Below are 14,650 nucleotides of genomic sequence, written 5' to 3'. Positions count from 1 at the left end.
AATTTCAATTTAAATTTTTTATAATTATGTATTTTTATTAATGGTACGCAATTGAAAATATATGTACAGAGTAAATCTATTTATACATGTTATATAAAATACAAATACAAGAATAAACAGAAAGCACAATAAATTTTGTAAAAACACGATCTACAATTCTTTTAATCCCAATATTTTATTTTTGCATCCCAACCAGCTGTGGCTAATCTCGAAGGTTCATGAGGATGCCATAATACGTCGATACAAACACCATCATGTGCTTTCCATTTTTTATACAATTTTGTCGTTTTCCAATCCCATATATAACATTTTCCATCCGCATCTCCCGATACAAGGTAACTTAAAATTAGAATAAAGGAATTAAATTGTGCCATGCCAAAAGAATTTTACAGGAATTAATAACAATTTTATTACCTCATGTCAGGAGAAAAATCCAAACCACACGCATAGCCAGCGACCATGTGTCCCGTAAATGTTTTCTTACGATTCATTTTAAATCTGTTTAATGCAGAAAATATAACAATTTTATTATCCATGCTCTGACACGCTAGCCACTTTTGATTAGGAGAGGGTGTAACTGCTGGCATAGAATGCATCGAAGGATCAGCTATGTATTTCATATCGACCGGTATATCCCATTCCCATACTCTCAGACTTTTATCGTCCGAAGTCGTTACAAATCTTCGATTTTCATCTACGAATGTTATCGTGTTTACAGCTCCCAAATGTCTGTCATATTCTTGTGTTATCTCACCGGAACGTATATCCCACTGTAAAAGGCATGCATAATTTATTATCTATGAAACTGACATTTATAAAATCCCTCAAACATCAGAATATAATGTTTATAACTTACACAGATAATCTTTTTGTCACTAGTCCCTGCTACGAACAAATGTTGCTTATCTGGATCAGGATTAAATTTCACACAGTATGGAATTTTTCTGCTTGTAAATCGACTTACGCAAGCACCAGTTTCTGTATCCCACAATTTTACATAACGGTCATATCCAGCAGACAAAAATCTTTTCCCATCATTATCAAAGCTTATGTCTCTTACAGCTTGACGATGACCATAATAAGTTCGGATACATCTTCTGTCTTTATAAACTTCCCACAACTATAATTAATACCATATAAACAACATTACAACTTGACATTTGTTTTTCATATTACTTTTCACAGAAAGTTCGAATACATACCTTCACCCTACAATCCATACTACTAGAAAGTAACAAATGCGCAGTATGTGGGAACCATCTGATCTGTGAAATACCTTTGGTATGTCCCTCCCAAGTATGAATTTGTGCTTTTGGTAAGAAACATCTGTCAGGTGGTGACTCTGACCTCAAATTCACCCCAACATCCTGTGGCGCGTGTAAAAATGATCTACCCTGATAATCCACACTATCTTTAACTAAAAAGAGTTTAATCATAATTACAAAATTTCTCTCGTTATTCAAATAATTTACATATTTAAAAGTTATCACGATAGTACTATGTAATACTGTTTTTTCTTCAAGCGGTTTTTCCTCTGTTGGTTTTCCCCTTCTGTTTCTTTTCGCTAATATTTCTTCTAATTCTGCAGCTTCTTCCTCAGTTGGTTTGATAATTCGTTTTTCATCCACATATCCACCCCATGGACCCAAGAATCCTTCAATATCTGCAGGATCATCATTTCTGTGACGTTTTCTTTTGTCAGAAGCCCTTAATGTTGTATTTTCAAATACAGTTTTACCACCAGATTCTTCAGCTGCATCTTTTGCACCAATAATTGTTTTACCCTCGTCTGCACTACCATCTACAGTCGGATCTAGTGCATATCCTATAAAATACATTTGCAAAAACCTATAATCGTATTGCAATGCATGGTTCCTTTTAAGATTTCTATCATTACGCTATTATTATTATAATACATACCGTAACTGGCAAATGTTCTTCTTTGATTTTCAAATTGAAATTCACTTATATGAGCTTTCTCTACATATCCAGAAAGCATATTTTTTACAGCACGTTGCTGTTGCGTTTTAAATGGATTTTCTGGACCAACATCCGGCGCAAAAAGTTCTTCATATTTAGGGTTGTGCATTATTTCTTTCACAGTTGAATCTACATGATTCATACATAACTCAGTTCCCTGTATTATAGCGATTATAACAAGTATTAATTACTGTACTATTTAAGAGAATAATTTCAAAATTGTTTGTAATTTTAAATAATCCTTGGTTGAATCAATGCAACATAAAACTAATTTTTAACCTATGTGAATTAATGAAAAAAATTTATCAACGAATATTCACCGTTGGTATTACTTCTGGTGCAGAACAAATTTGCATATTTATAGATGCAGTCAAATTTCCTGCAGAAATAGAATTAACGACAGAAACGTTGGTAGAATCAACAATACAGTTAACCTCTCTCTTTTTAATTTCACTCTCATTTTCAGGTTCACTGTTATCATCACTACTACCATAATCTTTCAAAGCAAGCATATTGTATCGAGAAACTTTCGTGTTGTGCTATATGCTTAAAGTCAATCAGAAGCACTGTGAAACGAAACAATTGTTTACGAGGAAAAGACCAATTGTATTTTATTCGCTTTCATATTCTTGTTTGCATGCAACAATGTCAGACATATGTAAGTTAACTGGCCGATGAGATTTATGTATCACACGAAAACGTTATAAACAGTAAACACATACATACAAATACATATACACATATTATATCAATAATTTATACGAATTACTGTTGTAATAGGAAAACAATGCATAAAAAACGACCTACGAATGATATTAACTTGTTAACAAAATTCTCGGAGATGCTAACCTACATCCAGTAGAAAATGAGTAACACTGGCAGCGCTTCGTGTTTTATTCCGGATCTCAAGTCATCATACTCCGATGAAGATAACACGTTGGTGCGAAATTTGTCAGGAATGAATTTACCTGAGAAAATTCTATTCGTAATCGATACGACAAGGGAGAGAAATTGTACTCCTTTTAAACTTTCTACAGGAGCTAGCTATATGCCTCTGTTTATGATAAAACGAACTATTGAAAATTTTATTTACATTAAATCTATCATTCAACATAGTCATGAATATGCATTAATGATTTTGAATTCTCACAGCTCTCAATGGATATGCGATTTTACCAATAACACCAACAGCATTGTTAATCACTTGAATCTTATTAATGATGATCTTCTAGAAGAAGATAAAAAATCATACGATTTTGGGCAAATGTTTGATGAAATACAACGAAACTTACCTCTACCAACAAAAGAACATGACACAGCTGTTCCAGCATTTGTTGTCAGAGTAATTTTAGTGTATTCACGCTCCAACAGTGTACCAAAATTTCATATTGATAAAAAACCTTTAGATACTCTTACAACAAATCCATATTTTTTTATAGATGTATTGTATGTACATGAACCACCTTGCTCAGAAAATTTATGCGAAGAAGTTTATTCTGAAATAGCAAAATTGGATACAACAAATTTTTCATACATATTAGAAGTAGGAAGGAACGCAGCAAAATTGCATGACAGTATGGCTAAACTACTGGCGCATCCCCTACAAAGGCCACCTCAAAAAGATGTATGTTATGCAATTTGTCCATCTCCTGGTTCTCAAGAAACATGTAATAATATTTAAGTGTATAACTTCTGTCTTCTGAAAATTGTTAAAAGGAACATTAATGTAAGTTTAAAAAATATAATCATTGACAATACATGAAATAAATAAAGCTTTGAAGCTTAAGAAACCTCTCGTACTCCTGATATTGTTACATGCTATATATACGCGATCAATATAAGCTTTTTGTTCATCGTTTTTTTGTTGATCACGTCATAAATTCTTTTTCCTTACATTGATAAAATTCAAAAATGATGTTAAAGTAGCTTACATGTGAATTTACATGCATACATTTGTAATACGTCGACTATGTTTGCACATAAAAACTTTTTAACAGATTGTCACGCACGAAATATTACGACAAGGGATGGATAAAACAACATTTTTTGATTTATCATAAATTTTATATCAAACTTTATAATCATTTACAAAACAATGTAACATAACATGAGAATATTCATCAACCATTCGCTCGCACGTATTATTAAATGTAAAAACAAGAAGTAAGTTAGCTACATACTTACTACAAGTAATGTTTCTCTGCAATTAACAGTATTTAATCTTTAATAGATATGCTTATAATATTTATATCACAGCGTAGAAATACTCAATAAATAGAACTACTTACAATTGAAAGTAGATTAGAACACAAATGGACGTTTCTCCTGTTTAACATTTCCTTTTTGTTACAATACTAAGTAATAAAATACGTATAATGTGTATTCAACTTCATTTAATATCGCAGTTTGCATTTAATAATACAGGTTGTCCTTTTTAACTGGAACCAGTGTGATATCATATAAAGAACTGAAGATATATATATACATATATGAATGTTGTTACAAATCTTTGGTTTGATTTGAAAGAGGATTGATTATGTGTCATATAAATAAATAGCTTTTCTGTAAGTGAAGTAATTCCTTTAAATGAAACGCTATATTTATGTATGTGACAATATTTACTGAAACGAATGAAACGATATGCAATTGCCGTTGACAATGAACGTGAAATATCTTTAAAAAGAGATACATACGATTCATGGGGAATAGTTATCTATATCAGATAATGCATTTTAATGTATGTACTTTGTAATATATTATCTCGATATCAGATTATTCTTGTAAGGACAGTTCTTTAATGTCTTCAGCTTGTTATACGATATTCTACCGTTTTCCGTTAAAACATATACCCTGCATATCAAATATTACTTGGTAACACGATTGTTTGGTGATTTCAAATAACCAAGTGAAGTTAACATCTCACATGAGAGAATGTTACATATCACTTGTGTATCACTTATTTAGCTGTAATGGGAAGATTAATACAGTATATATATTTACAAACGACCTCCGTTTTTACACAATCTTATAGACTACAGCGATAAAAGAAGAACAAGAAATCAAGAAATACGGAATAACTGAGATGCTAGCCGAAGATGAGATATGTAACGTTTTTAGAATTTGCGGTAACACCTTTATGTATTGCTGTATACTGTTTTCAATCATTTTATCCAGTGTCGTGCTTGAATTTTCTATTACGGAATTTTCCGCAGTGTTTAATAAAATGTTGGCGGCATTTGGTTTAAATCGTATATCTTCAGGTTGCCAATTACCGCACAAAGGAAAATTATTTGGTACTGGCAACATATCTTTGTGTTCGCCAACTTTAAAAATCAAGGACATTCCGACTTCCGCGTGAAACTCAATGTGACAGTGAAACAACCAATAGCCTAAAATTGATAAAAATGACCATAATATAAAATTTGTAAAGATATCGAACGAACGTATAGTATACTGTGCTCTGATTATCTGTCAGAAATACCTGGGTTGTTCGCATGAAATCGTACAATGGTATAACCACCATCCGGCACTGTTACAGTGTCTTTTAACGGAGCACGGTCAAGATTTCGTTGTATCGCTCCCTTTTTATCCAATGCTTTTATTTGGTCAACGGTGACGTTTTTGCCGACTCTCTGCATTGCGATCACGCGAAATTGATAGCCATGAAGGTGGAATGGATGATTCGCGTCATAAGCAAAACCTAAAAAATAAATAATGAAAAATCAAGCAATTTCCATCGTGTGATTTTTATGGATAGATAATATAAAATAATTTCCAAACCTTCATCCACTAAAACTACTTCCACCACACTACCAAGATCTACTCGGAGCACGTGAGTGCAAGCACAATAATCTTGCACACAATGTTTAACAGTACTCGCATTACAAAATTGATCTGAATCAATGAAATCTCTTTGAGATAACAAAGGCATGGAAGGTAATTTCATTGATATATGGTTTAATTGAGGAGTGAGCACTCGCTTTGTATCCTTTACTAGAAATTGCATCAAGCAGACAAGAAATTTATCAAATGTTACTTACATATATGTCTTATGTTATACATATACATATATTGTATATCTATTACATCTTTGGTCAATATGGGCGGTATTACCTTGATTAAATCCATAAAGGTTGTTCCTATGAAAATGAGGATTATCTTTTTTGTAAAAGTCATAGGACACATAAAATTGATAATCAGGAGGTGCAGTATTAGATTTGTCATTTTTGTCCATAGCTTTTAACAGTGGTATACTGATACTTTTATCAGTTTCTGTACCCTCGTTTAAAGCATTTACTCGCTGAAAGAAAAAGACATTTGTTATATGTACATCTTATTGCATTTCACATGTCTACATTCGTATAAATATAGATATATGATCAATTGAAAAATTCGAGCAGAGTACACATAAACACACCTGACCCATAGAATCGTTGGATTCGCGTTCGTACGCAACCACACCCTTTGGATCTTTCTTGGCCGCACCTTCGTATCGTAATATAGCAACCTGATGGGCTTTGGTAAATCTTTCGTCACAATCCATTAATCCGCGAAGTCGTATCCAATAGTTGTCCACGTTTTGATCAGTTTCAATGACAAAGTCGAATCTTTCGCCAGCGTAGCTTATCAAAGATCCCGCTAGAATTATAAATTCTGCGTTAAGAAATCCCTTTCCTTATCATTTTCTTTCTCCCTCTTTTTTGCTTCCTTTTATACTTGTACGTACCTTCGACAGGTTCGATATCACGTCCATCTGAACTAATTACACGTATAGTATGATTGTCGATTGATAATTCGATCGGGCAATTAAGAAATTCGGCGTTGATAAGCCTAAATCTGTATCTAGCATTCTGTAAATGTAAATGTAAATTAAAAGAGACGTGATAATTGTAAATCTCCAGCAGAAATTATTTGTTTATCTGCCTGTTTAAGGTTACCTGTTTAACGGTAAATGTTGCAGTTGGCATTATAGCAGATATATTCTTTCCGTGTCGATTAACTACGAAACGACCTAAACCATTAACCAATATATTGGGTGGTTTATTATCTCCTCCTGCATGATGATGACTTAAAAATTTATCAATTCCTAATTCGTGAGTCCAATCTGAGATCAGGATAGTATGTTCGTCGATATCGTACAAGATTTTATGCCAATTCACTTTCGGTGGTGTACGTACGATTAATGCACCGTATACTCCGTCACCTCGTTGGAAGCCTAAAAATTCGGATTTTCATTAAAAACGGTTGACCGATTTGCCAAACAAACGAGAAATGGAACGTTTAATTGGTAATGCTCTCGCACCTAAATGAGAATGCCAAAAATGCGTGCCTGCTTCTGTGGCAATGTAATCATAACGAAAAGTTGAACCTGGCGAAATCGGACATTGAGATACGTAGGGTACACCATCCATGTACGGCGTTTTAACATGATGTTGACCATGCCAATGCATTGTCGTACTCTCAGAATGCAATAAATTTATTACATCGACTATTATCCTGTCACCTTGGCACACCTACGACGGAGTAGATAATTTACTCATTAATAAATAAATAGATTCTAATTTAGCTATGTCTACTACGTATGTAACTACGTATGTATATGAATATCAGTTAGAGTTAGGATATTACGGAGTATGAATTTTCTTCGAATATGCCAATATCCGTAACTAAATATGAATTTAAATCATTTCTATCAGGGAATGGTTACATATGTTATATATGTATGTTATATACCATGTCGTTGAACATTGTAAAGACTATAGATTATATATAGATCAATACATGTACTTTTGTGATAATTAATAACAATAAATAACAAAGTAAACCAATTATTAGAACACGTATACACGGTTGTCATCGGGAGAGAAAAAGAAAAGAAAGACCAAAGTCATTAAAAAAATCAATTTTGATTTTTAGTATTTTACACGTCCCGGTATCAGTTTCAATCGACGGATTTATAACACGCGTTATTCGGTTGTATATCGTACATACATACCTCGATAGGCGGCCCAGGCATTTGTCGGTTTATTACCAAAATCGATCTTTGAATACCGTCTGCCGGAATACAATGTTCACGAAAGCAATCCGTGACATTGAATGGGCAATCGTAGCACGCTTTGCTCATTGTATAATAAGCTTCTAATCTAAAGACGTAACGACATTCCATCGGTGGATCATCGTCTTTGCAATTTCGCCGACAAGGATGTTTCGTCCAGTCTAATTCATCCGCTATCTCCGGGTCAATGTCTCCGAATTCAAAATCATTGCGCAACGTTATAATAGTTTCTAAAGAAATAAAGGATTATCCAATAATAAAAATTGTACTAGTACTTTCAAGTAGAAAGGTATTCGTGGTTCGTTAATCGATAGACGTATAAAAAAATGTTTTTAAAAATTGAAAAAAAGAAATTAATAATTTCTTAAAAAAAGAACGAACTCATTTTTTATAACCTTTGTTTCTAGACCAATAATGAAAATTTAAACAACACGTTTTGAAGATTTATTTTTTGGCAGTTATATACATGGTGAAAATTTCATTGAAATTGATTAACGCTGTTATGAGGTACAAACATGTACAAGTAAAAAAAAAATGATAAAAATGGTGGTTTTTCATGACTTTCGGCTTAAAATCGAAAGATTCTTACATCTTTCGATGCCTATCGCTTATTTCCGTATCAATTGATTTCGATAAAATTTTCAACATGTATATGTATAACGGGCATAAATCTTCAAACTATGTTGTTTAAAATTTTATTATAGGACCAGATAAAAAAGTTATAAAAAATAAACTTTACTTTTCTCTTCGTGATTCCAATTGACTGCAATTTTTTCGAAATCTTTTTTATACATCATCTAGTAAAGTAATCCGTCTAAACTCTCGGAAAAAAACACCAAATAGTTTGGTTCAATTTTGAAAAAGTTATTCTATTTTAAAGTATATACTGTATATGCTGTAGAAAATTAGAACTCTTCCCTGTTTGCGTGGAAATCGATGCGAATAACTAATGTCAACTAATTGACTTCTTTTATGATGTATGTATTTGTTTTCACTTACCCGAAAGAAAGCAGCGAAGCAGTAAAAAAAACTCTATCAAAAATAATGTCACTTTTTGATGCGTCATCTTCGGCACGATCTGCGAATTTACAGAGTTGCCCGATATTACGGGCATACGAAATGAATATTCGCACGATTTACAATTATCCGATAGTGTTGCACTTTACCGGCAAAAGAAATTGCACAAACATCGCGAACAGACAGTGCATTCAATATTGAGATTGACAACGAACGAATAGAGGGAACAATACATTTCACTTTATCTTATCTAATCTAAATATCATAAGTGTTTTAAATTTCGACAAACCAAATAGTTAACGAGGAATGATTTCGTATCACGCATATTATGTACGCGAAGTGGATACCAGTTTTAGATGTTTAATAGCAAAGTAACAACAACTTGATCGGACAAATGACAATCTGTATTGTTAATTGTTAATGTCTTGTTAATTTTTGATAATCTGCATAATAAATCATAGACTTTAAAATCTCAAAATCAATATATGTATGTGAAATGTAGACACACACATATACCGCATTATATAAGGTTGTTGTCGGTACTTTCCGATCGTTTTTTATACATTTCGATATCCATATGCACTTCTTACATGAAAAAGCATAAACTTACGTCAAACAGTATTCCCTTCAAGCTGCTGATCAAATGTGATTATCCGACAATTTGTCTTTACGATTGACCGAGAATAGCCGTCAACGAATCTTTTTCTTTTAATGTTTCGTTGCAACAATATGCGGACATAATATTATGTGTCGTTTATCGCATAGAAAAAGGGAGAAAGAAAGAGAAATAGAAAGAAAAAGAAAGCAAAGCATAAGTTTAATGATCTAACAGATCTAACAGTTTTACGATAACGTCGATCTCCTATTCGCGTCTGCTCGTCTCAATACGTATGCGGCTGTGTAAAATCAACGGTGTTTTAAGAAAGACTGGATGAATGCAGCGATGCTCGTTTCTCTATACAAGGATTTCCTGGAGGTCACGCGTACCCCACGATTTACCAACGGTCCTCTTACTTTACCCGATTAACGTGTGTCTACATCACGATGTAGACGTCAACGGTTTCGTGTTATTTCCTCTTGTAATTGTTCGTCCCCTGTGAGGAAACATCGCGGGAATTTCCATCGATATTCTTGAAAGAAATATTCTGGCGTATCGATGATACATTATCGAGTAAACTTCCCTTCTTGATGTACCTACAGTGCTATACAATGCTGCTGTAAATCAAGTTTAAGTACGAATGGATGAACAGAATATTCATGAAACAGATAATTCTTAATGATATTTGCTGTGATATTATAATCAGATTACGTAACTGTATTGTTTTATCTTATTAAAATGATAACGAAGCCCATTTATCTGACACTCCAAAAATGATCTTGTTCATCAGATGAAATAAAGCCAGATTGCCCCGGAAAGAACTGTATACGTACTAAACTGCATTTTTCTATATATGCAAATAAAGTAGAGAATAAACACTTTGAAGAATTCGCTTACTTGTTTGTTACTTAGTATGTTACTTGTAGTAGTTAGTTACTTGTATGTTACAACTAGTAATATATATATATATATATGTAATTAGTAACGGAATTATTATTTGAATTTTTATGAGAAAACTAAACGACAAAGATTCTCTGTGAAGCGAATGCGTTTCAAAGTGATTTTTTTTTAAATCTGCGAGTTTCTCAATAAATATGAATGAAAAAAAAACGAAATTTAAAAATTTGACAAATTTTTAGATAGAAAATGATTCGCGCTTAACATAAAATCGCCCTTGATACATAAGACAACACGATAAAAGATTTCATTTTACAGTCAGAATAAGGATCACTTTCTATACCTATACATATATAATTGCTCATATCACACTGCACATATCGCACAACAATTTAAGATAACGAGTGTCTTTTTACATGAAAGACTGCAACGTATAACCTGAAGTATCAATCGTTGAACGATTTAATCATCGTTCGTTTTTAACATACCTACATAGCGAAACTTTAGAGTTGAGTATGAATTTTTTCGAAGAATCTGGCGATCGAACGCGGACATGCGTCACGGTTTTCCCATCAAAATTACACGTGACATACATATACATATGCATAAATGTATAAAATCGTTTATCCCTTCTCAACCTTTATCGCATATAAATAGAAATAGCAATGATTTAGTAACGGCGACGATGACGATCGACTTAAATGACAATGACAGTTATAATTTTTATGAAAAATTTCTCACGTAATGTCCAATTCCAAGTATGGATACATATAAATAGATATATAATACAGCTGAAGATACAATCGATATGCTTATGGAACGGCAACATTAATAATCGTATAAAGGAAATATTAATGGATATTTCTATGATTAGATCGACGCAAGATGATTTTTCCTACGAACGTTTAAACGTTTTGTTTGGACAAAAGCAGGAATTGAAATTGAAACGCGACGACAATATCAGGTACTCATAATCAAAATGTAAAACATTTGAGCATTTTTATTACGCAATTATTACATTTCTCGAAAAATGAGCTCGAAAGAAGGTCGAACATTACAAACATGTAATGAATAAAGTATATACATATGTATATAATGATTTCGTTGGAAGCATCGTAAAGGAAAGCATCGGAAAGGAATTTGTTGCCTCAACCAGGAAATGAGACCAAGTGACTACAAAATTATGTTGAGGATCAAACGCGATTTTGACGTGGTCGTTTCCTTTTATCGTTCCACGCGAAAATTTCAAGAAAATTCGATGATATCGAATACATGCATTTACCGCGTAATGTCGTCGTTGATTATCACCGGCATAGATCAGTTTAGTCAATCTAGACTATAGATTCTGGATTATTATCATTGTTTTAAGGTAGAGAAATATAGTATAATTAACTTTGTTTTAGTTTTATTAATATTTACAATGAAGACAAAGAAGAAGAAGAAAGAGAAGAGAAAGTTTACGCAAGAACGTTAACCTTCGTGTAATAACGGTGATGTCGATAAAGTGACTACGCAATAGCAGGTGTATCGTGCGTAATCCACAAGGACGTTTTCCTCGATCATTCTTAATACGTTCTCATTTTAAATTCCATCATTTAAGATGCGCATATGTATACGAGACTTTCTTATTTCAGAATAAGGAAATAAATCTATAAAAAAACAACCATCATGCGATTATTTCAATTCCACTTGTAATTTGTACTATAAGAAAAATTGTATTACATATATAACTATTTGATAACCGATGCATACATAAATATATGTGTATACCATGTAGGATCTTATTTATAGAGTACGTCAACCAACGTCTACGGTAACGCAACTCGTTTTTACGAATTTTACGATTCTCATACGCTACAATTAATCGCGTTGTATTACGTGCCGCTCGTCAGAAAACGCTGTAAATGTTTTAGCGGAATTGATCAAGGGATAACTGACATAACCTTTTTAGGTACATGCATACATATGCGAAACGCGATAGTCACGATAAGCATTCATTTCTAAGGGATTTTCTTTAAAATGACCGAATTTATACAAGGAACGTGTTTGTTAATGTGTCCAGACAAAGAACGTTGGATGTAAGTTATACGTGTGCCAATTATACTCTATCATGTATTCGATCATACACGATTGCGAAATCAAAACAAATCTTGACGAGAATTTTCTTGTAAATTGTTGTTTATAATTTATACATCAATATCTTTTTGTGGTAGTTTAACGGTGACTATCTCTCTTGCATCCGTTTACTTTTCTATTGTTGATAAAAATTTTTGCATTAAATAGATGTAAATTATATTTGAATGAACAATTTATGATACTACATAATTTTTCATTTTATCACAAATAAAGGTTATCATTTCATTTCATTTCATTTCATTTCATTTTGAATGCTTGAAAGAAAAGACTTAATTAATTATAAAGAATCGTACACAATTATTTTATTTTCATCGTATACAAATGTGAATACAAATTTAAATTATGCTAAGAATAAATCTTTAATAATTCGTAACACAACATACTTATAGTAGAGAAAAGGAGGGTTTACTACACAAGTTTGAGATCAATGAAAATACGAAGGGAGCAAAATTGCCAAAGGCAGATCCAGCAAAAACGATAAAATGCTTTAGCCGTCCAGCAGCAGGATTAGATATGACAGATATGAAACAATTACGTCCAGCACCAGTCTTATTATCAACGATTCGATATTTGTTTACCAAGTATTTACTCATACGAGTGAAAGCAAGTTAAATAAATTTATGGACATCAATGTACATATACATACGTATGTAAATTCATTTCAGGATAGCTACGCGAAACGATGTTGATTGGGTAGTAGTATATGATTTTATCTTTGATCGTATCAGATCCATCAGGCAAGATGCTGCAATTCAAAGGATAGATGCCCCAACGAACATTCGGTTGTTGGAATCCATAGTTCGATTTTTGGTTTATTCTGAGCAGAGGTACGATATATCGTATTTTTTAATGTAAATTTGGAGATTGTACAGTGTTAACAGTAGTAGAATGGATGCGGAGGAACAATTGCAGATTATGCGAGCGAAGTATTTCCGAATTTAATGCAAAAATCAATGAGCAACACCTCGCCGAATGTATAATGCGTTTGTTAAACTTATACGACGAGTTTGAAGATAAAAAAAATTCTCTGGAACTTAATAGCGATATGAAAAAATTAATGTTAAACGATGATCGTCCACAAATGGAAGCATTATACATTCTTTTGCACATGGGTAACACGGAAGCTTTGATGAGAGGATTACAACTTCCTCCCGATTTACGGTACGAACAAAACAGAATAAATGATATATGTTCACAATTCATATGTTCAAATACAAATACATATTTCATGTCTGAATAATGATTCTCGTCGCTATTTATCATTTTTCGTAGAAAATCTCCAAATGTACAATTATCCATAAAAATATCATTCGCTTGGTATTTAAAAAATTATGTGCGCGTCTGTTCTTTAATTCCACAACTTCCTCCGTTACTTATTTGCGCAGCCATGACGGGTATACAAAAATTAAGAAGGTATGCATATACGTCCAAATTTCGACAGGCAAAATTTCCATTAACGTGCGATTGTAAAATGTTACAGGATGGCATTGAAAATCATGAGCTCAGGATACAACAATAAAGTTTTCACGTTTCCAGGACTTAAATTGCAACAACTTTTACTATATAAAGATATAGATAAAATTCGAGCAGATTGTGAGCTGTTGGGTCTTACATTCGTCAATCAAAATATTTTATTTCAAAAAGCGAATTTCAAAGATGAAGTGCAACTGGTAAGCAGAAGAAATCGATGAGGTATTATAATCTCTAGAAAGAATGGAAAAAGTCATTATCATTTGCTATTTCAGACACATCCAGAGATGTATTACACAGATCAATCCTTACACAGTGTTTTACCAAGTGTTTTACTTGAATCTATGTAATAAATGTATAAAAGGTATAATGATAATTTATATTGTTACATCCTCATCGCTTCATTTTATCAGGGATTAATAAATGTATCAAACTAATAATGAAGAATCTCTATTAATCCCTAATAAATCTAGTATCTCGTTGTAAAATACTTGTTT

The 14,650-nt window shown here is 32.6% G+C and overlaps 4 protein-coding genes across 12 annotated transcripts; 2 read left to right on the top strand and 2 right to left on the bottom strand.

Annotated features, from left to right (window-relative positions):
* Positions 1-64: 64 nt before the first annotated feature.
* Positions 65-2,492, bottom strand: LOC126867859 (pre-mRNA-processing factor 17). Its single transcript, XM_050622884.1, has 7 exons — positions 2,301-2,492; positions 1,921-2,137; positions 1,499-1,825; positions 1,203-1,417; positions 857-1,120; positions 415-770; positions 65-339 (listed from the first exon to the last, which is right to left on the bottom strand). Exons 1-7 carry the CDS (start codon positions 2,490-2,492, stop codon positions 162-164), a joined length of 1,749 nt encoding a protein of 582 aa, XP_050478841.1. The 3' UTR covers positions 65-161.
* Positions 2,493-2,845: 353 nt separating this feature from the next.
* On the top strand, positions 2,846-4,986 carry LOC126867862 (BRISC and BRCA1-A complex member 1-like). Of its 3 annotated transcripts, none has more exons than XR_007690439.1 (3): positions 2,846-3,706; positions 3,978-4,143; positions 4,405-4,986. XR_007690439.1 is itself a non-coding variant. In XM_050622887.1 (2 exons), exon 1 carries the CDS (start codon positions 2,846-2,848, stop codon positions 3,659-3,661), a length of 816 nt encoding a protein of 271 aa, XP_050478844.1. In that variant the 3' UTR covers positions 3,662-3,706; positions 3,978-4,377. The 3 variants fall into 3 exon arrangements, 1 of the variants encoding a protein (XP_050478844.1); XR_007690438.1 differs by lacking the exon at positions 4,405-4,986 and adding an exon at positions 4,211-4,377; XM_050622887.1 differs by lacking the exon at positions 4,405-4,986 and having other exon boundaries at positions 3,978-4,377.
* Positions 4,357-10,217, bottom strand: LOC126867858 (uncharacterized). Its single transcript, XM_050622883.1, has 11 exons — positions 9,663-10,217; positions 9,035-9,113; positions 7,976-8,265; positions 7,283-7,493; positions 6,918-7,195; positions 6,707-6,830; positions 6,398-6,618; positions 6,094-6,280; positions 5,761-5,973; positions 5,462-5,680; positions 4,357-5,369 (listed from the first exon to the last, which is right to left on the bottom strand). The coding sequence occupies exons 2-11, from the start codon at positions 9,099-9,101 to the stop codon at positions 4,996-4,998; spliced, it is 2,184 nt and encodes a 727-aa protein (XP_050478840.1). The 5' UTR covers positions 9,102-9,113; positions 9,663-10,217; the 3' UTR covers positions 4,357-4,995.
* Positions 10,218-11,660: 1,443 nt separating this feature from the next.
* Positions 11,661-14,549, top strand: LOC126867842 (SAC3 domain-containing protein 1). Of its 7 annotated transcripts, none has more exons than XM_050622837.1 (8): positions 11,661-11,832; positions 11,951-12,069; positions 13,073-13,264; positions 13,349-13,510; positions 13,596-13,844; positions 13,956-14,096; positions 14,164-14,353; positions 14,429-14,549. In XM_050622837.1, the coding sequence occupies exons 3-8, from the start codon at positions 13,197-13,199 to the stop codon at positions 14,501-14,503; spliced, it is 885 nt and encodes a 294-aa protein (XP_050478794.1). In that variant the 5' UTR covers positions 11,661-11,832; positions 11,951-12,069; positions 13,073-13,196; the 3' UTR covers positions 14,504-14,549. The 7 variants fall into 7 exon arrangements, with proteins under 7 accessions (XP_050478794.1, XP_050478792.1, XP_050478793.1 ...); XM_050622835.1 differs by having other exon boundaries at positions 11,661-11,867; XM_050622836.1 differs by having other exon boundaries at positions 11,661-11,867; positions 11,951-12,076.
* Positions 14,550-14,650: the final 101 nt, after the last annotated feature.

Source organism: Bombus huntii, chromosome 7 (genome assembly GCF_024542735.1).
Source record: "Bombus huntii isolate Logan2020A chromosome 7, iyBomHunt1.1, whole genome shotgun sequence".
In the NCBI taxonomy this organism is placed as follows: Eukaryota; Metazoa; Arthropoda; class Insecta; order Hymenoptera; family Apidae; genus Bombus; species Bombus huntii.
The sequence above is the reverse complement of the archived record's forward strand: the minus strand, read 5'-3'. Positions and strand labels throughout refer to the sequence as shown.